Source organism: Oncorhynchus keta, chromosome 18, assembly GCF_023373465.1.
Source record: "Oncorhynchus keta strain PuntledgeMale-10-30-2019 chromosome 18, Oket_V2, whole genome shotgun sequence".
NCBI lineage: Eukaryota > Metazoa > Chordata > Actinopteri > Salmoniformes > Salmonidae > Oncorhynchus > Oncorhynchus keta.
In genome coordinates, this window is record NC_068438.1 from 30653347 (window position 1) to 30678042 (window position 24696).

At 45.9% G+C, this 24696-nt stretch overlaps 1 protein-coding gene across 3 annotated transcripts in view; it reads left to right on the forward strand.

Moving 5' to 3' along the window:
- LOC118371086 (chloride channel protein 2-like) overlaps positions 1-24696 on the forward strand; it is a 214633-nt gene that overhangs the window by 147225 nt on the left and 42712 nt on the right. For 2 of the 3 annotated variants that reach the window (XM_052467885.1, XM_052467886.1), the window contains 5 exons: positions 9692-9825; positions 10602-10792; positions 21365-21482; positions 22666-22736; positions 23022-23105. In XM_052467885.1, coding sequence (XP_052323845.1) covers positions 9692-9825; positions 10602-10792; positions 21365-21482; positions 22666-22736; positions 23022-23105 — 598 coding nt within the window. The remainder of the gene's footprint in view (positions 1-9691; positions 9826-10601; positions 10793-21364; positions 21483-22665; positions 22737-23021; positions 23106-24696) is intronic. The other variant, XM_052467887.1, reaches the window with a different exon arrangement.

Sequence of the window (24696 nt, forward strand, 5' to 3'; positions counted from 1 at the left end):
TATCAGCATGTGCATCGGCGATGTCGTACCCACAGCAACTATTAAAACATTCCCAAACCAGAAACCGTGGATTGAGGGCAGCATTCGCGCGAAACTGAAAGCGCGAACCACTGCTTTTAATCAGGGCAAGGTGACCGAAAACATTGACCGAATAGAAACAGTGTAGCTATTCCCTCCGCAAGGCAATCAAACAAGCTAAGCGTCAGTATAGAGACAAACTGGAGTCGCAATTCAACGGCTCACACACAAGAGGTATGTGGCAGTGTCTACAGTCAATCACGGATTACAAAAAGAAAACGAGCCACGTCGCGGACCAGGATGTCTTGCTCCCAGACAGACTAAACAACTTCTTTGCCCGCTTTGAGGACAATACAGTGCCACTGACATGGCCCACACCCAAAACCTGTGGACTCTCCTTCACTGCAGCCGACATGAGTAAAACATTTAAACGTGTTAACCCTCGCAAGGCTGCAGGCCCAGACGGCATCCCCAGCCGCATCCTCAGAGCATGCGTAACCCAGCTGGCTGGTGTGTTTACGGACATATTCAATTAATCCTTCTCCCAGTCTGCTGTCCCCACATGCTTCAAGAGGGCCACCATTGTTCCTGTTCCCAAGAAAGCTAAGGTAACTGAGCTAAATGACTCACTTCTGTCATCATGATGTACTTTGAGAGACTAGTCAAGGACCATATCACTTCCACCCTACCTGACACCCTAGACCCACCCTGTGTCTCGACCCCGCCCTGTGCAACTGGGTACTGGACTTCCTGACAGGCCGCCCCCAGGTGGAGAGGGTAGGTAACAACATCTCCATTCCGCTGATCCTCAACACTGGGACCCCACAAGGGTGCGTCCTGAGCCCTCTCCTGTACTCCCTGTTCACCCACGTCTGGCCATGCACGCCTCCAACTCAATCATCAAGTTTGCAGACGACACTACAGTGGTAGGCTTGATTACCAACAACGACAAGACGGCCTACAGGGAGGAGGTGATGTTGTTATGTTGTGTTGCTACCATGCTGTGTTGTTGTCTAGGTCTCTCTTTATGTAGTGTTGTGTTGTCTCTCTTTTTGTGATGTGTGTTTAGTCCTATATTTATATTGTTTTTATTTTTTTATTTTTAATCCCAGACCCCTGTTCCCGCAGGAGGCCTTTTGCCTTTTGGTAGGCCATCATTGTAAATAAGAATTTGTTCTTAACTGACTTGCCTTGTTAAATAAAGGTGAAATAAAATTAAAGCTAGCTAACCAATCAAACAGATGACAGGTTTGATTGTTTGAAGCTCGCCTTCAATACAACCTGGCCAGCTAAAATTCCTGCTAGCTAACGTTAGCTAGCTAGCTTGTTTCAACTCTAGGCTTTTAGGGTGGGTTTCTGTACAGCACTTCGTGACATCTAATGTAAAAAATAACTTTATAAATACATTTGATTTATTGATTTGGTAGCTAACGTTAGGTAGCAAGCAATAGATGGCTGACTGTTCTCATAAAAGTGTGTGTAGTGCATTAATGAATAAAGGATCCAGCTATGTTGGAAATTCATGTCATGTCTGACTACTGCAGTACTGCTTGTGATAGCTAACAGCAACAAGCCCAGACGAGCTAACTGGCAGTTGAACAGTAACTGCGTACCCAACCCGAATTCTAATCGAGCTGGTACCTGTTGTGAAACTGGGCTTCCCCGACCCAGTTTGTATTTGAGTCAACTCTAATTTGGCCCTAATTTTAAGTGCCAGTGCAAACGGGGCTTTAGTCTGAACACGGGAAGCATCTACCTGAGAGAGAGGTGTTACTTGTCATTTTTTACAAAACATAAAACCATTCAGGGATTTTATAATAGCATGGTAAATATATGTGTTATTGTATTGTTCCGGTTGCTGGTGGAGGGCTGAAGAGCACTCTACCTCTATCTATCTCTCTCTCTCTTTCTCGCTCTCTCTCACTCTTTCTTTTTCTCTCTTTCAATTTCGGTCTTGCTTTTTCTCTTTTTCTCTACCCCTCTCTCTACCTTTCTCTCTCTCTACCCTTCTCTCTCTTCCTCTCTACCCCTCTTGCTCTCTCTGACCCTCTCTGTCTCTACCCCTCACATACTCTCTCTCTCCTTCACATCATCCACTATGCTTCGATTTCACCACTGCGGATCTGGTGTGTGTGTGAGCACTAAGTACATTTGAGGCAGGGAGTTGAGTAGGATGAAGAGGGGAAATTAAATGAAAGAGTGCATGAAGTGTGGCCCCCAAGCTGTTTGTGTTCCTATTCATTCTGGTACCCATCCCACTTCCCACACAAACACACATTCAACCATGGGAATGCTTGTGTAACACTTGGGAAACACACATTCACAAACACACACTATGAGAAAAGCAGTGTCATGTTGGGGCGTGAATCTCCTTCTCTCACTCATTCCTGCACTCCTTCTCTTCTCTCTGCCCTTTTGACAAATCCATCTCCAGCTTTTGAGTGGTATTTAATTTCAAATCAAATTAAATCAAATGATATTGATCACATACACATATTTAGCAGATGTTTTTGTGGTCGTAGCAAAATGCTTGTGTTCCTCACTCAAACAACGCAGTAATATCTAACAATTCACAACGATACACACAAATCTAGAGTTAAGAAATATAGAAATATTAGGATGAGCAATGTCAGAGTGGTATTGATTATAATACAGTAGTAGAATAGAATACAGTATATATATATGAAATGAGTAAGGCAGTATGTAAACATTATCAAATCAAATAAAACTTTATTTGTCACATGCACCTAATATAACAAGTGTAGACCTTGAAATGTGTGAAGTGCTTACTTACAAGCTCTTAACCAACAGTGCAATTCCAGAAGAGTTATATTTACCAAATAAACTAAAGTTTAAAAAATCATAAAAGTAACACAATAAAATAACAATAACGAGGCTATATACAGGGGTACCAAGTCAGTGTGCGGGGGTACAGGTTAGTTGAGGTAATTTGTACATGTAGGTCTCGGTGAAATGACTATGCATAGATAATAAATAGCATGTAGCAGCAGTGTACAAAACAAATGGGGGGGTGTCAATGTAAATAGTCCGGTGGCCATTTGATCAATTGTTCAGCAGTCTTATGGCTTGGGGTTAGATGCTGTTTTGGAGCCTTTTGGACTTGGCGCTCCGGTAACGCTTGCCGTGCGGTAGCAGAGAAAACAGTTTATGACTTGTGTGACTGGAGACTCTGACAATTTTATGGGCTTTCCTCTGACGCCACCTATTATATAGGTCCTGGATGGCAGGAAGCTTGGCCCCAGTGATGTACTAGGCCGTATGCACTACCCTCTGTAGTGCCTCACGGTCAGATGCCATGCAGTTGCCATACCAGGCGGTGATGCAACAGGTCAGGATGCTCTCGATGGTGCAGCTGTAGAACTTTTTGAGGATCTGGGGACCCATGCCTAATCTTTTCAGTCTTCTGAGGGGGAAAAGGTTTTGTTGTGCCCTCTTCACGACTGTCTTGGTGTGTTTGGACCATGATAGTTCGTTGGTGATGTGAACACCAAGGAACTTGAAACTCTCGACCCGCTCCATTACAGACCCGTCGATGTTAATGGGGGCCTGTTCGGCCCGCCTTTTCCCGTAGTCCACGATCAGCTCCTTTGTCTTGCTCACATTGAGGGCAAGGTTGTTGTCCAGGGAACGACACTGCCAGTTCTCTGACCTCCTCCCTATAGGCTGTCTCATCGCTGTTGGTGATCAGGATTACCAGTGTTGTGTTGTCAGCAATCTTAATGATGGTGTTGGAGTCATGTTTGGCCACCCAGTTGTGGGTAAACAGGGAGTACAGGAGGGGACTAAGTACTCACCCCTGAGGGGCCCCAGTGTTGAGGATTAGCGTGGGAGACGTGTTGCTGCCTACCCTTACCACCTGGGGGCGACCTGTCATGATGTCCAGGATCCAGTTGCAGAGGGAGGTGTTTAGTCCCAGGGTCCTTAGCTTAGTGATGAGCTTCGTGGGTACTTTGGTGTTGAATGCTGAGCTGTAGTCAATGAATAGCATTCTCACATATGTGTTCCTTTTGTCCAGGTGGAAAAGGGCAGTGTGGAGTGGGATTGCGTCATCTGTGGATCTGTTGGGGCGGTATGCGAATTGGAGTGGGTCTAGGGTATCCGGGAGGATACTGTTGATGTGAGCTATGACCAGCCTTTCAAAGCACTTCATGGCTACCGACATGTGTGCTACGGGGCGGTAATTGTTTAGGCAGGTTACCTTTGCTTCCTTGGGCACAGGGACTATGGTGGTCTGCTTGAAACATGTAGGTATTACAGACTCGGTCAGGGAGAGGTTGAAAATGTCAGTGAAGGCACTTGCCACTGGGCAGCTCACGTCTGGGTTTCCCTTTGTAGTCCATAATAGTTTTTAAGCCCTGCCACATCCGACGAGCATCAGAGCCGGTGTAGTAGGAGTCAATCTTAATCCTGTATTGACGTTTTGATTGTTTGATGGTTCGTCTCAGGTCATAGCGGGATTTCTTATAAGCATCCGGATTAGTGTCCCGCTCCTTGAAAGCAGCAGCTCTAGCCTTTAGCTTGATGCAGATGTTGCCTTTAATCCATGGTTTCTGGTTGGGATATGTATGTACAGTCACTGTAGGGACAACGTTGTCGATGCACTTATTGATGAAGCTGATGACTGAGGTGGTATACTCCTCAATGCAATTGGATGAATCCCGGAACATATTCCAGTCTGTTCATTGCAAAACAGTCCTGTAGCGTAGCATCCGCGTCATCTTACCACTAAAGTGACTAGTGATCCATTATTAAAGTGACCAGTGATTCCATGTCTATGTATATAGGGAAGCAGAATCTAAGGAGCACGGTTGCGTAACCGTGTGGTAGCCAGCTAGTGATGGCTATTTAAAACTTGTTGGGGAAGTGCTCCCGCTGTGGGGATCAAATCAGCGGAAATTTCAAGTGCGCCACGTATAGTTTTTGATAAAACTCAAACGTTCATTAAAATACACATACAATGTACTGAATTAAAGCTACACTCGTTGTGAATCTAGCTACCGAGTCAGATTTGGAAAATACTTGAGAAGCTATTATCTGATAGCATGCACCCAAAAGTACTGGAAGTACTGGAGTACTTCATCTAAAACGACAGATTTTGCGGTAGCCGGTGCTACCCAAAACGCAGAAATAAAATATAAAACATTCATTACCTTTGACGAGCTTCTTTCTTGGCACTCCTAGATGTCCCATAAACATCATTTTGGGTCTTTTTTCAAATAATTCTGTCCATATATAGCCTAGATATCGATAAAAATAGCGTTTTTTAACGTAACGTCATTTTTTTAAATAAAAAAATTGACGATAAACTTTCACAAAACACTTCGAAATACTTTTGTAATGCAACTTTAGGTGTTAGTAAACGTTAAAAAGCGATCAAATTGATCACAAGGCGATGTGTATTCTATAGCTGTACGTCTGGAAATAATGTCCGGGTAAATCTCAACCAAAATATCCGGTCGGAGACCTGAAGAAATGGGCTGTCTCTTCTTCGTTTGACCAAGAAACAAAGCCTAGGCAAATGACAAGACTGTTGACATCGTGTGGAAGCTGTAGGAATTGCAATCTCGGCTCCAGGTAATTGGCTTTCCCATAGACAATACATGCAAGTGGCGCATGGATATATTTTTCCATTTTCAGTGATCAGATTTTCCTGCACTTTTCGATGAAACGGATGTTCTGTTATAGTCACAGCCGTGATTTAACCAGTTTTAGAAACGTCTGAGTGTTTTCTATCCACACATACTAATCATATGCATATACTATAGTCCTGGCATGAGTAGCAGGGCGCTGAAGTGTTGCGCGATTTTTTTTTAACAAAAACAAAATTCGCAGCCTCCTTAAGAGGTTTTAACAGTCTGATGGCTGTCCGGTTGCGGGCAATGCCGTTGCTGTACCAGGTGGTGATACAGCCATACATGATTCTCTCAATTGTGCATCTGTAAAAATCTGAGGGTTTTAGGGGCCATCCCCTGAGGTGGAAAAGACACTGTTGCGCCTTCTTCTCCATACTGTCTGTGTGGGTGGACAATTTCAGATCGTCAGTGATGTGTACGCTGAGGAACTTGAAGCTTCTCACCTGCGGTCCTGTCGATGTGGATAGGAGTTTGCTCTCTCTGCTGTTTCCTTAAGTCCACGATCAGCTACTTAATTTTGTTAAGGTTGAGGGAGAGATTATTTTCCCGAGGCACCACTCCGCCAGGGCCCTCACCTCCTCCCGGTAGGCTGTCTCATCATTGTTGGTAATCAGGCCTACAACTGTTGTGACGTCTGAAAACTTGATGATTGAGTTGGCATGAGTGGCCACGCAGTCATGGGTGAACAGGGAGACAGGAGGGGGCTGAGCACACACCCTTATGAGGCCCCTTTGTTGAGGATCAGCAAAGTGGTGTTGTTTCCTACCTTTACCACCTGGGGGCAGCCCGTCAGAAAGTACAGGACCCAGTTGCACAGGGCGGGGTTCAGATCCAGGGCCCAGAGCTCAATGATGAGCTTGGAGGGTATTATGGTGTGGAAGGCTAAGCTATAGTCAATAAACAGCATTCTACATAGGTATTCCTAGTGTCCAGGTGGGATAGGGCAGTGTGTAGTGTGATGGCGATTGCATCGACTGTGGATCTATTGGGGCTGTATGCAAATTGAAGTGGGTCTATGGTGTCAGGTAAGGTAGAAGTGATATGATCCTTAACTAGCCTCTCAAAGCCCTTCATGATGACAGAAGGGAGTGCTACGGGGCGATAGTCATTTAGTTCAGTTACCTTTGCTTTCTTGGGTTCAGGAACAATGGTTGACATTTTGAAGCAAGTGGGGACAGCAGACTGGGATAGGGAGACATTGAATATGTTGAACACTCCATCCAGCTGGACTGCACATACTCTGAGGACGCGACTAGGGATGCAGCCTTGCGAGGGTTAACGCATTTAAATGTCCTACTCACGTCAGCCGCAGAGAACGAGAGCCCACAGTCCTTGAGAGCGGGCAAAGAAGGTGTTAAGCTTGTCTGGGAGCAAGACATCGTTGTCAGCGACTTGGCTGGTTCTCCCTTTGTAATCTGTGGTTGTCTGTAGATCCTGTCACATACATCTCGTATCTGAGTCGTTGAATTGTGACTCCACTTTGTCTCTGTACTGACTTATTTCCTTTGATTGCCTTACTGAATTCCTTACTGAATAACTACACTGTTTGAATTCAACCATATTCCCAGTCACCTTGCCATGGTTTAATGCGGTGGTTTCCACTTTCAGTTTTGCGCAAATGCTGCCATCTATCCACGGTTTCTAGTCACATTAGGAACAACATCCACTATACACTTCCTTATGAACTCAGTTACCATGTCAATGTATACGTACGTCAATGTTATTCTCAGAGGCTACCCTGAACATATCCCAGTCTGGGTGATCAAAACAATCTTGAAGCATGGATTCTGATTGGTCAGACGAGAGTTGAATAGACCTCAGGCCAGGTACTTCCTTTTTGAATTTCTGCCTATAGGAAGGGATGAGTAAAATAAAGTGATGATCTGATTTGCCAAAGGGAGGACAATAATTTCCTTGTAGGTATCCCGGAAGTTGGGGTAGCAGTGGCTGAGTGTTTTAGCAGCACGAGAACTACAGTACAGTCAATGTGTTGATAGAACTTCAGCAGCGTTTTCCTCAAGTTTGCTTTGTTAAAATCCCTAGCTACAATATATGCGGCATCAGGATATGTGGTTTCCAGTTTGCACCAAGTCCAGTGGGCCGTCGTGGTATCGGCTTGATGGGGAATATACATGGCTGTGACTATAACCAAAGAGAATTCTCTTGGGAGGTAATACGATCGGCATTTGATTGTGAGGTATTCTAGGTCGGGTGAACAAAGGACTTGAGTTTCTGTACATTATCACAATCACACCATGAAACATACACTCCCGTCTTTCTTCTTCTCTGAGAATTCTTTATTCCTGTCTGCGCGATGTTCTGAGAACCCAGCGGGCTGTATGGACGGGGACAGTATATCCGGAGAGAGACAGGATTCCGTGATGCAGAGTATGTTACAGTCCCTGATGTCTCTCTGGAAGGAGATCCTCATCCTGAGCTCGTCTACTTTGCTGTCCAAAGACTGAACACTAGCGAGTAATATACACCTCCTGAGTCGGATTAGAAGTCCACTCCGAATACCACTTCTCCGCCGTCAGCGTCTTGGAGCAGCCTCTGGGATAACTTACATTGCCCTGAGTGGTACAAACAAAGGATCCAATTTGGGAAAGTCGTAATCCTGGTCATAATGCTGGTGAGTTACCGCCGCTCTGATATCCAAAAGTTAATCCTGGTCATAATGCTGGTGAGTTACCGCCGCTCTGATATCCAAAAGTTAATCCTGGTCATAATGCTGGTGAGTTACCGCCGCTCTGATATCCAAAAGTTAATCCTGGTCGTAATGCTGGTGAGTTACCGCCGCTCTGATATCCAAAAGTTATTTCTGGCTGTATGTAATAACACAAACTTTCTGGGCTTTAATGCGAGAAATAAAATACAAAAAACAAAATACTGCAAAGTTGCTAGAATTAGAGCCGCCATGTCTGTCGGCACCATCTAGCTGGTTGGAGAGCGAGGTGAGGCAACAATTACATGCACATCACTTTTTCTCTCTGTGTGTGTGTGTGTGTGTGTGTGTGTGTGTGTGTGTGTGTGTGTGTGTGTGTGTGTGTGTGTGTGTGTGTGTGTGTGTGTGTGTGTGTGTGTGTGTGTGTGTGTGTGTGTGTGTGTGTGTGTGTGTGTGGCAATGTGCCTACAGTCCACTGTACTCTGAAGTTATGAGACAGATACAGTAAGAGACAGGTTTCTGTTTGTTAGTTTCAGAACCATTGAAGTGCTCATTATATAAGGTCTGCTGTATAGAGGATTATTGTATTGGTTTAAAGCAGGGCTAGGCAACTAGATTCAAACGTGGGCCGATTTTTGTCGGAGCGGCTGGTCGTGGAGGCCGGAACTTAATTATAATAATTTGTGCACTGCACATTGACCACAACTAAGTCTAAAAAGGGATTGCATTTGAAAATAACAATAATTTCATACCTTATTTACATTGAGACACTATCACATATTACTTTTTTTATTTGTGGGAATACTTGGGAACTGATTCCCTGGTTTAAAGCTAAAGAGGGGGTTATTGTATTGGTGTACAGAAACCGGGCAGTACAGGTGTATGGGTTTTAGATCTTGTAGAGGGACAGAGGGGAAGGCCTGTGTCGGGGTTGGCACAGACAGAACTTGGCAGCGGAACCTAGTGCTGCTGTCGTGTCGGAGGTTGGCACGCTCAGCCTGTCTGGCAGGAAGGAAACCTGTCCAGTGTACTGTGTGGCCGGGGTAGAGGGGTAGAACCACAAATATTCTGAGGCAGAACCTGCTCTCTCACACAGTCACCTCCTATACAGTAGAACTATTACGTCTGGATGCAACCTCACCTCTGTAGCAATAAGTTCAGGACTGACTAGGATGTTGTTCCACAGTCACCTCTGAAAGGACAGAGGAATTGACAGATTACATTTTTTGGGGGGCTTAACTTTTCACTCCAATTTTCTAATAGTTATCACTCACTGACTGTATAGGTGGTGCTAATAACCCCTCCCTCTCTTCCGCTCCTCCCCTCATCACTTCTCTCTCCTATCGTCATTCAGGAAGTATAATATTCGTGTGGAGGACATCATGATCAGGGATGTGACCTACATCACCCTCAACTGCTGCTACAGAGACCTGCATGATGTACTGCTGGCTGGACACCTCAAGACCCTGGCCCTGCTCGAGTCCAGTGGTGAGACAAGCACATACTCATACTTTACAGACGCAGACACACACAAATTACACACACTACAGAACATTTTCCGTCAAATAAATACTCCCCCACACACACATTCAAGTTATATATTCTTATACAGTATGCCAAGTCTGTTGTAATTGTGTAGCGATGCCAAAGCAATTAGCTGGGGCAATTATTTTAAACAAACAAACACACCCCCCATACACACCCCGTTGTGTACACACACACACACACACACACACACACACACACACACACACACACACACACACACACACACACACACACACACACACACACACACACACACACACACACACACTCAAACACAGACGCCTGGCTGTTGTTAGTTAGATAACTTACCATGCAGAAACATGTGTTAGGAGTCCCTTGCACATTAACTACTGTTCTGGAAGACCTCTTTTTCTCCTCTCCTCCATCACATCTCCCCCTCCTCTCTCATTCTAATCTCCTGGCCCCTCTCTCTCTATTTCTCTTCTCTTCCATCATCCCTCTTCTTTTTATTCTCATCTGTCTCTCCTCTGCCTTTCATCCCATCATATCTGTCCTTTCTTCATCACCCCATTCCCTTCTTACTTGCACTCTCATCTCATATTTCTCTCCATCCATCTCTCCCTTGCTGCCCCTCACTTTCCCTGCTCTCTTTCTCTCTCCCCCTCCTTTTTTCTACCTCATCATCACCCCTTCTCACTCCCCCTTCCTCCCTTCTCTCTCTCCCTCTCTCTCCCTCTCTCTCCCCCACCCCTCAGAGTCGATGATCCTGCTGGGTTCTATTGAGCGTGCCCAGCTCCAGGCCCTCCTGTCCCTACAGCTGGGCCGGCCACGGAGACTGGAGTACCTGAGAGACCGGGCTACTGCTGAGAAGAAGCGCTTGTCGATGATCTCCCATCCGGGCAGCGAGGACGGCTCCCAGAGGGTTAACCAGGAGGTCCGGTTCCAGGTAAGTACAGTCTTAACAACCCACACCGAGCTAAACGTTACACTCTTTGAGGTCAGTCATGTCTGGAGTCCCCAGTACCACACCAAGCTAACAGTACACACTATGAGGTCAGTCATGTCTGGAGTCCCCAGTACCACACCAAGCTAACAGTACACACTATGAGGTCAGTCATGTCTGGAGTCCCCAGTACCACACCAAGCTAACAGTACACACTATGAGGTCAGTCATGTCTGGAGTCCCCAGTACCACACCAAGCTAACAGTACACACTATGAGGTCAGTCATGTCTGGAGTCCCCAGTACCACACCAAGCTAACAGTACACACTATGAGGTCAGTCATGTCTAGAGTCCCCAGTACCACACCAAGCTAACAGTACACACTATGAGGTCAGTCATGTCTGGAGTCCCCAGTACCACACCAAGCTAACAGTACACACTATGAGGTCAGTCATGTCTAGAGTCCCCAGTACCACACCAAGCTAACAGTACACACTATGAGGTCAGTCATGTCTAGAGTCCCCAGTACCACACCAAGCTAACAGTACACACTATGAGGTCAGTCATGTCTGGAATCCCCAGTACCACACCAAGCTAACAGTACACACTATGAGGTCAGTCATGTCTGGAGTCCCCAGTACCACACCAAGCTAACAGTACACACTATGAGGTCAGTCATGTCTGGAGTCCCCAGTACCACACCAAGCTAACAGTACACACTATGAGGTCAGTCATGTCTGGAATCCCCAGTACCACACCAAGCTAACAGTACACACTATGAGGTCAGTCATGTCTAGAGTCCCCAGTACCACACCAAGCTAACAGTACACACTATGAGGTCAGTCATGTCTAGAGTCCCCAGTACCACACCAAGCTAACAGTACACACTATGAGGTCAGTCATGTCTAGAGTCCCCAGTACCACACCAAGCTAACAGTACACACTATGAGGTCAGTCATGTCTGGAGTCCCCAGTACCACACCAAGCTAACAGTACACACTATGAGGTCAGTCATGTCTGGAGTCCCCAGTACCATCCCCAGTACCACACCAAGCTAACAGTACACACTATGAGGTCAGTCATGTCTGGAGTCCCCAGTACCACACCAAGCTAACAGTACACACTATGAGGTCAGTCATGTCTGGAGTCCCCAGTACCACACCAAGCTAACAGTACACACTATGAGGTCAGTCATGTCTAGAGTCCCCAGTACCACACCAAGCTAACAGTACACACTATGAGGTCAGTCATGTCTAGAGTCCCCAGTACCACACCAAGCTAACAGTACACACTATGAGGTCAGTCATGTCTAGAGTCCCCAGTACCACACCAAGCTAACAGTACACACTATGAGGTCAGTCATGTCTAGAGTCCCCAGTACCACACCAAGCTAACAGTACAGTACACTATGAGGTCAGTCATGTCTGGAGTCCCCAGTACCACACCAAGCTAACAGTACACACTATGAGGTCAGTCATGTCTGGAATCCCCAGTACCACACCAAGCTAACAGTACACACTATGAGGTCAGTCATGTCTGGAGTCCCCAGTACCACACCAAGCTAACAGTACACACTATGAGGTCAGTCATGTCTGGAGTCCCCAGTACCACACCAAGCTAACAGTACACACTATGAGGTCAGTCATGTCTGGAGTCCCCAGTACCACACCAAGCTAACAGTACACACTATGAGGTCAGTCATGTCTGGAATCCCCAGTACCACACCAAGCTAACAGTACACACTATGAGGTCAGTCATGTCTAGAGTCCCCAGTACCACACCAAGCTAACAGTACACACTATGAGGTCAGTCATGTCTGGAGTCCCCAGTACCACACCAAGCTAACAGTACACACTATGAGGTCAGTCATGTCTGGAGTCCCCAGTACCACACCAAGCTAACAGTACACTATGAGGTCAGTCATGTCTGAGTCCCCAGTACCACACCAAGCTAACAGTACACACTATGAGGTCAGTCATGTCTAGAGTCCCCAGTACCACACCAAGCTAACAGTACACACTATGAGGTCAGTCATGTCTAGAGTCCCCAGTACCACACCAAGCTAACAGTACACACTATGAGGTCAGTCATGTCTAGAGTCCCCAGTACCACACCAAGCTAACAGTACACACTATGAGGTCAGTCATGTCTGGAGTCCCCAGTACCACACCAAGCTAACAGTACACACTATGAGGTCAGTCATGTCTGGAGTCCCCAGTACTAACACACCAAGCTAACAGTACACACTATGAGGTCAGTCATGTCTGGAGTCCCCAGTACCACACCAAGCTAACAGTACACACTATGAGGTCAGTCATGTCTAGAGTCCCCAGTACCACACCAAGCTAACAGTACACACTATGAGGTCAGTCATGTCTAGAGTCCCCAGTACCACACCAAGCTAACAGTACACACTATGAGGTCAGTCATGTCTGGAATCCCCAGTACCACACCAAGCTAACAGTACACACTATGAGGTCAGTCATGTCTGGAGTCCCCAGTACCACACCAAGCTAACAGTACACACTATGAGGTCAGTCATGTCTAGAATCCCCAGTACCACACCAAGCTAACAGTACACACTATGAGGTCAGTCATGTCTAGAGTCCCCAGTACCACACCAAGCTAACAGTACACACTATGAGGTCAGTCATGTCTGGAGTCCCCAGTACCACACCAAGCTAACAGTACACACTATGAGGTCAGTCATGTCTGGAGTCCCCAGTACCACACCAAGCTAACAGTACACACTATGAGGTCAGTCATGTCTAGAGTCCCCAGTACCACACCAAGCTAACAGTACACACTATGAGGTCAGTCATGTCTAGAGTCCCCAGTACCACACCAACCAGTACACACTATGAGGTCAGTCAGAATCCCCAGTACCACACCAAGCTAACAGTACACACTATGAGGTCAGTCATGTCTGGAGTCCCCAGTACCACACCAAGCTAACAGTACACACTATGAGGTCAGTCATGTCTGGAGTCCCCAGTACCACACCAAGCTAACAGTACACACTATGAGGTCAGTCATGTCTGGAATCCCCAGTACCACACCAAGCTAACAGTACACACTATGAGGTCAGTCATGTCTGGAATCCCCAGTACCACACCAAGCTAACAGTACACACTATGAGGTCAGTCATGTCTAGAGTCCCCAGTACCACACCAAGCTAACAGTACACACTATGAGGTCAGTCATGTCTGGAGTCCCCAGTACCACACCAAGCTAACAGTACACCTATGAGGTCAGTCAACAGTACCACACCAAGCTAACAGTACACACTATGAGGTCAGTCATGTCTGGAGTCCCCAGTACCACACCAAGCTAACAGTACACACTATGAGGTCAGTCATGTCTGGAATCCCCAGTACCACACCAAGCTAACAGTACACACTATGAGGTCAGTCATGTCTGGAGTCCCCAGTACCACACCAAGCTAACAGTACACACTATGAGGTCAGTCATGTCTGGAATCCCCAGTACCACACCAAGCTAACAGTACACACTATGAGGTCAGTCATGTCTGGAATCCCCAGTACCACACCAAGCTAACAGTACACACTATGAGGTCAGTCATGTCTGGAATCCCCAGTACCACACCAAGCTAACAGTACACACTATGAGGTCAGTCATGTCTGGAGTCCCCAGTACCACACCAAGCTAACAGTACACACTATGAGGTCAGTCATGTCTGGAGTCCCCAGTACCACACCAAGCTAACAGTACACACTATGAGGTCAGTCATGTCTAGAGTCCCCAGTACCACACCAAGCTAACAGTACACACTATGAGGTCAGTCATGTCTGGAATCCCCAGTACCACACCAAGCTAACAGTACACACTATGAGGTCAGTCATGTCTAGAGTCCCCAGTACCACACCAAGCTAACAGTACACTATGAGGTCAGTCATGTCTAGAGTCCCCAGTACCACACCAAGCTAACAGTACACACTATGAGGTCAGTCATGTCTAGAGTCCCCAGTACCACACCAAGCTAACAGTACACACTATGAGGTCAGTCATGTCTGGTCCCCAGTACCACACCAAGCTAACAGTACACACTATGAGGTCAGTCATGTCTGGAATCCCCAGTACCACACCAAGCTAACAGTACACACTATGAGGTCAGTCATGTCTGGAATCCCCAGTACCACACCAAGCTAACAGTACACACTATGAGGTCAGTCATGTCTAGAGTCCCCAGTACCACACCAAGCTAACAGTACACACTATGAGGTCAGTCATGTCTGGAGTCCCCAGTACCACACCAAGCTAACAGTACACACTATGAGGTCAGTCATGTCTGGAATCCCCAGTACCACACCAAGCTAACAGTACACACTATGAGGTCAGTCATGTCTAGAGTCCCCAGTACCACACCAAGCTAACAGTACACACTATGAGGTCAGTCATGTCTGGAATCCCCAGTACCACACCAAGCTAACAGTACACACTATGAGGTCAGTCATGTCTGGAGTCCCCAGTACCACACCAAGCTAACAGTACACACTATGAGGTCAGTCATGTCTGGAGTCCCCAGTACCACACCAAGCTAACAGTACACACTATGAGGTCAGTCATGTCTGGAGTCCCCAGTACCACACCAAGCTAACAGTACACACTATGAGGTCAGTCATGTCTGGAGTCCCCAGTACCACACCAAGCTAACAGTACACACTATGAGGTCAGTCATGTCTGGAATCCCCAGTACCACACCAAGCTAACAGTACACACTATGAGGTCAGTCATGTCTGGAATCCCCAGTACCACACCAAGCTAACAGTACACACTATGAGGTCAGTCATGTCTGGAGTCCCCAGTACCACACCAAGCTAACAGTACACACTATGAGGTCAGTCATGTCTGGAGTCCCCAGTACCACACCAAGCTAACAGTACACACTATGAGGTCAGTCATGTCTAGAGTCCCCAGTACCACACCAAGCTAACAGTACACACTATGAGGTCAGTCATGTCTAGAGTCCCCAGTACCACACCAAGCTAACAGTACACACTATGAGGTCAGTCATGTCTGGAATCCCCAGTACCACACCAAGCTAACAGTACACACTATGAGGTCAGTCATGTCTGGAATCCCCAGTACCACACCAAGCTAACAGTACACATAACGCTGTATAAGTTTGGATTTTTACCCAAAACGTCTTGAAGACTGGATCAGTGGAGGAGGATAGGATACCAGGTCAGCTTAGAGACACAGGAGAACCAGAACTATAGCAAATACAGTGGTAGCTGGCTCCATCTGCTTCACTGGCTCCATTTGACAACCAATATGAGAAAAAAAATCAAATGATATAAAATCGTTCTAGTCCCATGGTTGATATGTGAGAGAAACAGTTTTAACAAGCCTTTATTGTCCCATCAATAATAGACAGAGTGAGCGAGAGGGAGTGAAAGAAGGAGAGAGAGACTGACAGAGAGAGAAACAGAAGGAGAGGCTGGGCTCCCGAGTGTCTCAGTGGTCTAAGGCATTGCATGTTAGTGCAAGAGGCATGACTACAGTCCCTGGTTCAAATGCAGGCTTTATCACATCCTGCAGTGATTGGGAGTCTCATATGGTGGCGCACAATTGGCACAGCGTCATCCGGGTTTGGCTGGGGTAGGCTGTCATTGAAAATAAGAATTTGTTCTTAAATGACTGAAAAACAAACAGAGGGACTGACAGAGAAGGAGAGTTAGAGAGAAACAAATGCTATTTGGCCCGAAATAGAGAGTACCCAGTAGCATAACACCTGACCACTGTGACTCAAACTTAAGGAAAGCTTTGACTATGTACAGACTCAGTGAGCATAGCCTTGCTATTGAGAAAGGCAGCTGTAGGCAGACCTGGCTCCTAAGATAAGACAGGCTATGTGCACACTGCCCACAAAATGAGGTAGAAACTGAGCTGCACTTCCTAACCTCCTGCCCAATGTATGACCATATTAGAGACAACTATTTCCCTCAGATTACACAGATCCACAAAGAATTTGAGAACAAACCCAATTTTGATAAACTCCCATGTCTACTGGGTGAAATACCACAGTGTGCCATCACAGCAGCAATATTTGTGACCTATTGCCACAACACTGTATGTAGACATTATAACATTTGAAATGTCTTTATTATTTTGGAACTTCTGTGAGTGTAATGTTTACTGTTCATTTTTATTGTTTATTTCACGTTTATTATCATACAGACATTCAACATTGGCAATGTTAAAATATGTTTCCCATGCCAATAAAGCCCTTGAATTGAATTGAACAGAGAGAGAGGGCCCGACGGAGAGAGAGACAGTAACAAAGGAGAGCGAGAGGGACCGACGGAAAGAGAGACAGTGACAAAGGAGAGCGAGAGGGACCGACGGAAAGAGAGACAGTAACAAAGGAGAGCGAGAGGGACCGACGGAAAGAGAGACAGTGACAAAGGAGAGCGAGAGGAACCGACGGAAAGAGAGACAGTGACAAAGGAGAGCGAGAGGGACCGACGGAAAGAGAGACAGTGACAAAGGAGAGCGAGAGGGACCGACGGAAAGAGAGACAGTGACAAAGGAGAGCGAGAGGAACCGACGGAAAGAGAGACAGTGACAAAGGAGAGCGAGAGGAACCGACGGAAAGAGAGACAGTGACAAAGGAGAGCGAGAGGGACCGACGGAAAGAGAGACAGTGACAAAGGAGAGCGAGAGGGACCGACGGAGAGAGAGACAGTGACAAAGGAGAGCGAGAGGGACCGACGGAAAGAGAGACAGTGACAAAGGAGAGCGAGAGGAACCGACGGAGAGAGAGACAGTGACAAAGGAGAGCGAGAGGAACCGACGGAAAGAGAGACAGTGACAAAGGAGAGCGAGAGGGACCGACGGAAAGAGAGACAGTGACAAAGGAGAGCGAGAGGGACCGACGGAAAGAGAGACAGTGACAAAGGAGAGCGAGAGGGACCGACGGAAAGAGAGACAGTGACAAAGGAGAGCGAGAGGGACCGACGGAAAGAGAGACAGTGACAAAGGAGAGTGAGAGGGACCGACGGAAAGAGAGACAGTGACAAAGGAGAGTGAGAGGGACCGACGGAAAGAGAGACAGTGACAAAGGAGAGTGAGAGGGACCGACGGAAAGAGAGACAGTGACAAAGGAGAGTGAGAGGAACCGACGGAAAGAGAGACAGTGACAAAGGAGAGTGAGAGGGACCGACGGAAAGAGAGACAGTGACAAAGGAGAGCGAGAGGAACCGACGGAAAGAGAGACAGTAACAAAGGAGAGCGAGAGGAACCGACGGAAAGAGAGACAGTGACAAAGGAGAGTGAGAGGGACCGACGGAAAGAGAGACAGTGACAAAGGAGAGTGAGAGGAACCGACGGAAAGAGAGACAGTGACAAAGGAGAGCGAGAGGAACCGACGGAAAGAGAGACAGTGACAAAGGAAAGCGAGAGGAACCGACGGAAAGAGAGACAGTGACAAAGGAGAGCGAGAGGAACCGACGGAAAGAGAGACAGTGACAAAGGAAAGCGAGAGGGACCGACGGAAAGTGAGACCTAGATGGAGATGTGTCTTAGGATGTGCAGTCAGTGCACACTTGTGTGTGTGCGCGCATGCAGTGTGTGTGTGTGTGTGTGTGTGTGTGTGTGTGTGTGTGTGTGTGTGTGTGTGTGTGTGTGTGTGTGTGTGTGTGTGTGTGTGTGTGTGTGTGTGTGTGTGTGTGAGCACTGGCACACACAGCTGAAATTGTGGTTTTGTGGTTGCCAATGTCTAGCTTTATTTTGAGGGCTAGCACTGCTGTATTCAGAATACTGATCTAGTTCCTCCTCCCTGCACCACTCCTGCACCCCGCCCCAGGCTAGTGGAGTGATACTCAGCCATTCACAGCAGGCCGGTGGGGGGAAGTGGAGGAGAGGAAGGGAGGGGGTGGCTGGGAAGAGGAGAAGAGGGGAAACAAGCGTTTATTTCAGCTTTTCCCCCCAGGACTTCCCTCCAGGACTCCCCCCGCCAGGATGCCTGGGTTTGGATTTTCATCACACTCGTTTGGCTCTCTCAGCGCTCTCACTCTCTCGCTCTCTCTGTTTCTCTCTTTGTTTTTCTCTCTGTCTAAAAACAAAAAAATCAAAATAAAAGCATTGTAAGTTTTAATTTTCCAAAGTTGGTGTGAGAGAGATGGAAAATGTATTGTTATCGATCAATAGTGACAAATGATAACTTAGATGGAAAGGTACTGAGGATGGTAGCTGACTCTATAGCCACTCCTATCTGTCATATCTTTAATCTGAGCCTAGAGGAAAGTCTTTGTCCTCAGGCCTGGAGGGAAGCCAAAGTCATTCCACTACCCAAGAGTGGTAAAGCAGCCTTTACTGGTTCTAACAGCAGACCAATCAGCTTGCTGCCAGCTCTTGGCAAAGTGTTGGATTTTTCTTTTGACCAAATACAATGCTATTCTTCTGTAAACAAATTAACATTAGACTTTCAGCATGCTTATAGAGAAGGGCACTCAACATGTACTGCATTGACACAAATTACTGATGATTGGTTGAAAGAAAGTGATAAGAAGATTGTGGGATCTGTACTGTTAGATTTCAGTGCAGCCTTTGATATTATTGACCATAACCTGTTGTTGAGAAAACGTATATGCTATAACTTTTCAACCTCTGTCATATCGTTGTTTCAGAGCTATCTATCTAATAGAACTCATAGGGTTTTTCTTTAATGGAAGCTTCTCTAATGTCAAACATGTAAAGTGTGGTGTACCGCAGGGCAGTTCTAGACCCTCTACTCTTTTCTATTTTACCAATGACCTGCCACTGGTATTAAACAAAGCATGTGTGTCCATGTATGATGATGATTCACCTCTGTATGCCTCAGCAACCGCAGCTAATGAAGTTACTGAAACCCTTAACAGAGTTGCAGTCAGTTTTGGAATGGGTGGCCAGTAATAAACTGGTCCTGAACATCTCTGAAACTAAGAGCATTGTATTTGGTACAAATCAAGTTCTAGTTCTAATCTGGTAATGAATTGTGCGGCTGTTGAGCAAGTTGAGGAGACTAAATTACTTGGTGTTACCTTAGATTGTAAACTGTCATGGTCAAAACATTGATTCAATAGTTGTAAAGATGGGGAGAGGTCTGTCCGTGATAACGAGATGCTCTGCATTTTTGACACAACACTCCACAAAGCAAATCCTACAGGCTCTAGTTTGATCTTATCTTGATTATTGTCCAGTCACATGGTCAAGTCATGCTAAGAAACACTTGGTAAAGCTGCAGCCAGAACAGAGCAGCATGTTGTGCTCTTTATTGTAATCAAAGCGCTAATATTAATACTATGCATGCCAGTCTCTCCTGGCTAAGAGTTTAGGAAATACTGACTGTATCACCTCTTATTTTTATGAAAAAGATGAAGGTGTTGGAAATTCCAAATTCTTTGCATAGTCAACTGCCATACACATTTACCACAGCAGTCATGCCATCAGGGGTCTTTTCACAGTCCCCAGGTCCAGAACAAATCCAAGGAAACGTACAGTATTATACAGAGCCATGATTACATGGAACTCTCTTCCATCTCATATAGTGCAAGTGGACAGCAAACATGGTTTCAAAAAAGCTGAATAAAGCAACACACCTCATGGCACATCATCTCTCCCCCATGTGCCATGTGACCTACTTGTTGTGTGTATGTACTGGACTACATGTTTTTAAATGTATGTAAATTGTAAAGTCTTTTGTCTGTAATGTATTTTTCGTGATGTGTCAGACCCCAGTAAGACTAGCTGTTGCTTTTGGCGCCGGCTAATGGGGATCGTAATAAAATAAAAAAGTATCTAATATATTTCTATCCTTATCTCCACTTTCTCCTACATATGTTCAGCTCTGGTGTTTCCTCCAATCTATTGACTTTTCTTCTCACTTTTTCATTCTGTCTCCTTCTTTAGCTCTCTCCATATTCTCACAATCTCATCTCATTCTCTCCCTCTCTTGCTTTTTCTATTCCTCCCTCCACCAGGCTGTGTGTGGGGGGTTGTAAGAGTTGGTGAGACAGGATAGAGAGCAACCCATTGGATTGATGAGTCAGGAGGAGAGTGAAAGACAATCAAATACAAATTAGATATAAAGAGGGGTGGGGAAAGGCATGGGTGAAGAGAGGAGGAGGAAGAGAGGGGGTGTGTGGGGGGTTGAATGTGTCAAGAACTGCAACGCTGCTGGGTAATTCACGCTCAACAGTTTCCTGCGTGTATCAAGAATGGTCTACCACCCAAAGGACATCCAGTGAACTTGACACAATTGTGGGAAGCATTGGAGTCCACATGGACCAGCAACATGGGCCAGCATCCCCTGCTCTGTCTCAGTGATGTGTGTGGAATGTGTAGAAGGGATGTAGGTACAACATGTACTGTACTATTGATTAAATTTATTCAGAGTGTATAGTAACGTGTGTGTGTGTGTGTGTGTGTGTGTGTGTGTGTGTGTGTGTGTGTGTGTGTGTGTGTGTGTGTGTGTGTGTGTGTGTGTGTGTGTGTGTGTGTGTGTGTGTGTGTGTGTGTGTGTGTGTGTGTGTGTGTGTGCGTGTATGTGTGTGTGTGTGTGTGTGTGTGTAGATCTCGACAGAGGAGTCTACCTTCAGTCCCACCCCTACCCCCTCTATGAAGCCACTGAAGCCAGCCCTGAAGAGACCCTCTGTGGTGGATCGCCCCACTGGGATACCCATACCCACAAGTAAGCACACACACACACACACACACACACACACACACACAAACCCCTAGAGTTGATTGATGCATTGGTGCGTCAATCTAAGTAACAATAACATAGTAGCATAGTAACATCAAAATGTGTCAGTTTAAGCTAGAGATATCTTTTCTTTTGCATTGGATGAGTCTCAATCCACCTCGTCCGCTCACATCGCACTTCCGCATCTACAGTTAAAGGTGGCAAAGCTAGAGCGGTGAAATTCGGTCTTCTCATGAAAACATCTGTAGCGTCTGAACAGTTTGACCTAAAAAACTATTATGACCACTCTATGGACAGGGGAGACTCTCACGAACATGAGGGTGGTAATCGTCTGAATTCGTTACAGTCCATGTGCCAGCTTCTGTTTGAAGCATCCGAACTGTTTGGGCTACAAACAAATGTGGAGAGGGGAGATTCTCACAAACGTGATGGTGTTCTCCGTTTAGCGCTACGACCCCCACAAGTGTCACGGGACTCGTCTGAAGGTAACTGATACCGGTTGTAAAAAAAAAAATAATAATATTTCGGTTGTTAAAAAAAAGTCTAAAGTTTGGACACACCTACTCATTCAAGGGTTTTTCTCTATTTTACTATTTTCTACATTGTAGAATAATAGTGAAGACATCAAAACTATGAAATAACACATCAAAATATATTTTATTTTTGAGATTCTTCAAAGTTGCCACCCTTTGCCTTGATGACAGCTTTGCAAGCCATTTGTGTGTTTCTCTGAGCTATAGTAGTAAAGGCCTAATTCAGTATTTGATCATATATTTTTATTTTTTCCTAAAGGGGTCCTAAAATTCAAATGCACATTGCTAGCTAAATGATCCATTGTATGACCACCCCCACCCCCTCCGTCCCCCCGTAACCCCCAATGACCTTTAAAAATTATTAAACAACTAAGTAATTTTTTATTTACTTTGAGCTGCTTCAATGGTCTCTCTCCTCTCTCTCTCTCTCTCTCTCTCTCTCTCTCTCTCTCTCTCTCTCTCTCTCTCTCTCTCTCTCTCTCTCTCTCTCTCTCTCTCTCTCTCTCTCTCTCTCTCTCTCTCTCTCTCTCTCTCTCTCTCTCTCTCTCGCTCTCTTTTCTCTCTCTCTCTCTCTCTCTCTCTCTCTCTCTCTCTCTCTCTCTCTCTCTCTCTCTCTCTCTCTCTCTCTCTCTCAGGTCCACAGGACCACTCTAGCAGCACCTTAAAGAATCTCTTCTGTGTCAACCCTGAGACAGAAGGCCTGGAGGTGAGACACCTGTTTTAAAACATTCACACACACACACACACACACACACTCCCCTTACCTCCTACAAGCTCTTCATAATCTCTCCTACAAGCTCAGAATCTCCCAACTCTCTCCTACACATAACCCATTCCTGTCCTGACTCTCCACTCTCTCTGAGTAACACCTCCACACCGCCACTTGGGTTGGGAGACTCAAGTGTCTCTTTCTGAGAGTGGTGGGGTGAGCGTTTGCCCAGCATTGCGGAGGCGTTGTGTTAATGTTGTTCTTGTCTTTGGCCACTGGAAGAACAAGAATGTCAACATCAACATAGAGGGCACTGCGACTCCTGAGTTTAGGAGTCCACCCAAGCGTGTCCGGATATCCGTCGTGGTAAGAACGCCGGGAATGCCTGCGGAAACTGCCCAGCAACTGGACAGCCATCCAATCAACCAATCGCCATCTACTGCAGTGCTAATCCATGCCGATGGACTGTGATCTGTGCCATCGAGCCAAAAGTGTTGAACGTCCTCCTCCCTGTCAGTGAACCATTACTGACCTCTGACCCCTAGTCCTCTTCTTCTGATTGGCTGTTAGAATGCAAACTGAATACAAACATTGTCAGAATGCAAACTGATTGGTCAAGAGGTCAGTAGGGGTCATGGAGAACTCGACCGCACCTATAGCTATGACACCCTAAACCCCAAAACACTACAAACCGGGTTTGTGGTCCAAACGTGGTCTTTCCTCAGTAAGGGTGGTGTGGTTAAGTTGTGGTTAACTTAAGGGATGTGGCGGTTCAACCAAAGCATGCTGCTACGCTGTCCATCATCAGCCATGTCATTAGAGGTGTCCAATCAGTGACCTTCTACTGGTTTGTGGGTGGGGCCTGTAGCGCTACAGTCCACCCCTCCACAGAACCAAACCCCTCCCACTTGTTCATCTGCTGTAGTTGTTCATACCATTTGTCATGAGGACACAAGTTATACTAGGGATAGAGGGAGGGGGAGAGGTTTGGATTGGAATGGGAGCGGGGTGGGGTGGGGTGGGGGTCGGTGGTATTTCATGACATGCGTGTGGCCCTGTGTTGTTTAGTTGGTAGAACATGGTGCTTCCACCGCCAGGGTTGAGGGTTTGATTCCCGGGACCACCCATACGTAAAATATATGCACGCATGACTAAGTCGATTTGGATAAAAGCGTCTGCTAAATGGCATATATTATTAACAGAAATCAAAGATGTATCCTGTTGGTAAGACAAGCAGTTCTAGTCCTCCTGTTCAATGACCAAGCAATTACAAATACAACCACCAAGGAAACCATAAACCAAAATACACTGTCCAATTACCAAAGCTGCTATGCTTTAACAGTGATGCATGTCCATCAATGAAACAACTGCCCAATTCTGAATTAATGATGATTGCAACATTTAAAACATGATGAAATGTTGCATGTACCCCTCTGACAAAATATAACATGCTAATTTTTGTTTTATTCATAAATAGTCAAGAGAACAGCAATCTGGAAATGTAATAGTGAAAGGTTTTAATGTCATTAAACATTGATAGCCTAAACCTAATGGTAGAATATTGATGCCCTGAATATTTTTGTGATGTAGAGTCATTAGTAATTATAAAGCTTTGATGAGCTAATTAGGCACAACTACCCTCTAGGTGTGTATGTATGTGTGTGTTTATGCTAGGGTGTTTGTTAGTGTTGATTATAGTTATTAGTATTCAGAGGGAGTGTGTGGTTACTCAGGATCCATTTGGCCAGACAGGCCCTAAACATAAATATGAACAAACAAATGTATTAAAATATTTACCCAAGACTTCTGACGACACTACAGTACACCCCCGCATCTTAAAGAAATGAAGTTATTACTTCTCTTTCTCCCCCTGAGCTGTAGTTCACAGCCCCCTTCTCTCTCCAAATTACTCTCATTTCCTCTCTTTTTATCTACCTCTCTGCGTCACTATTTCTCT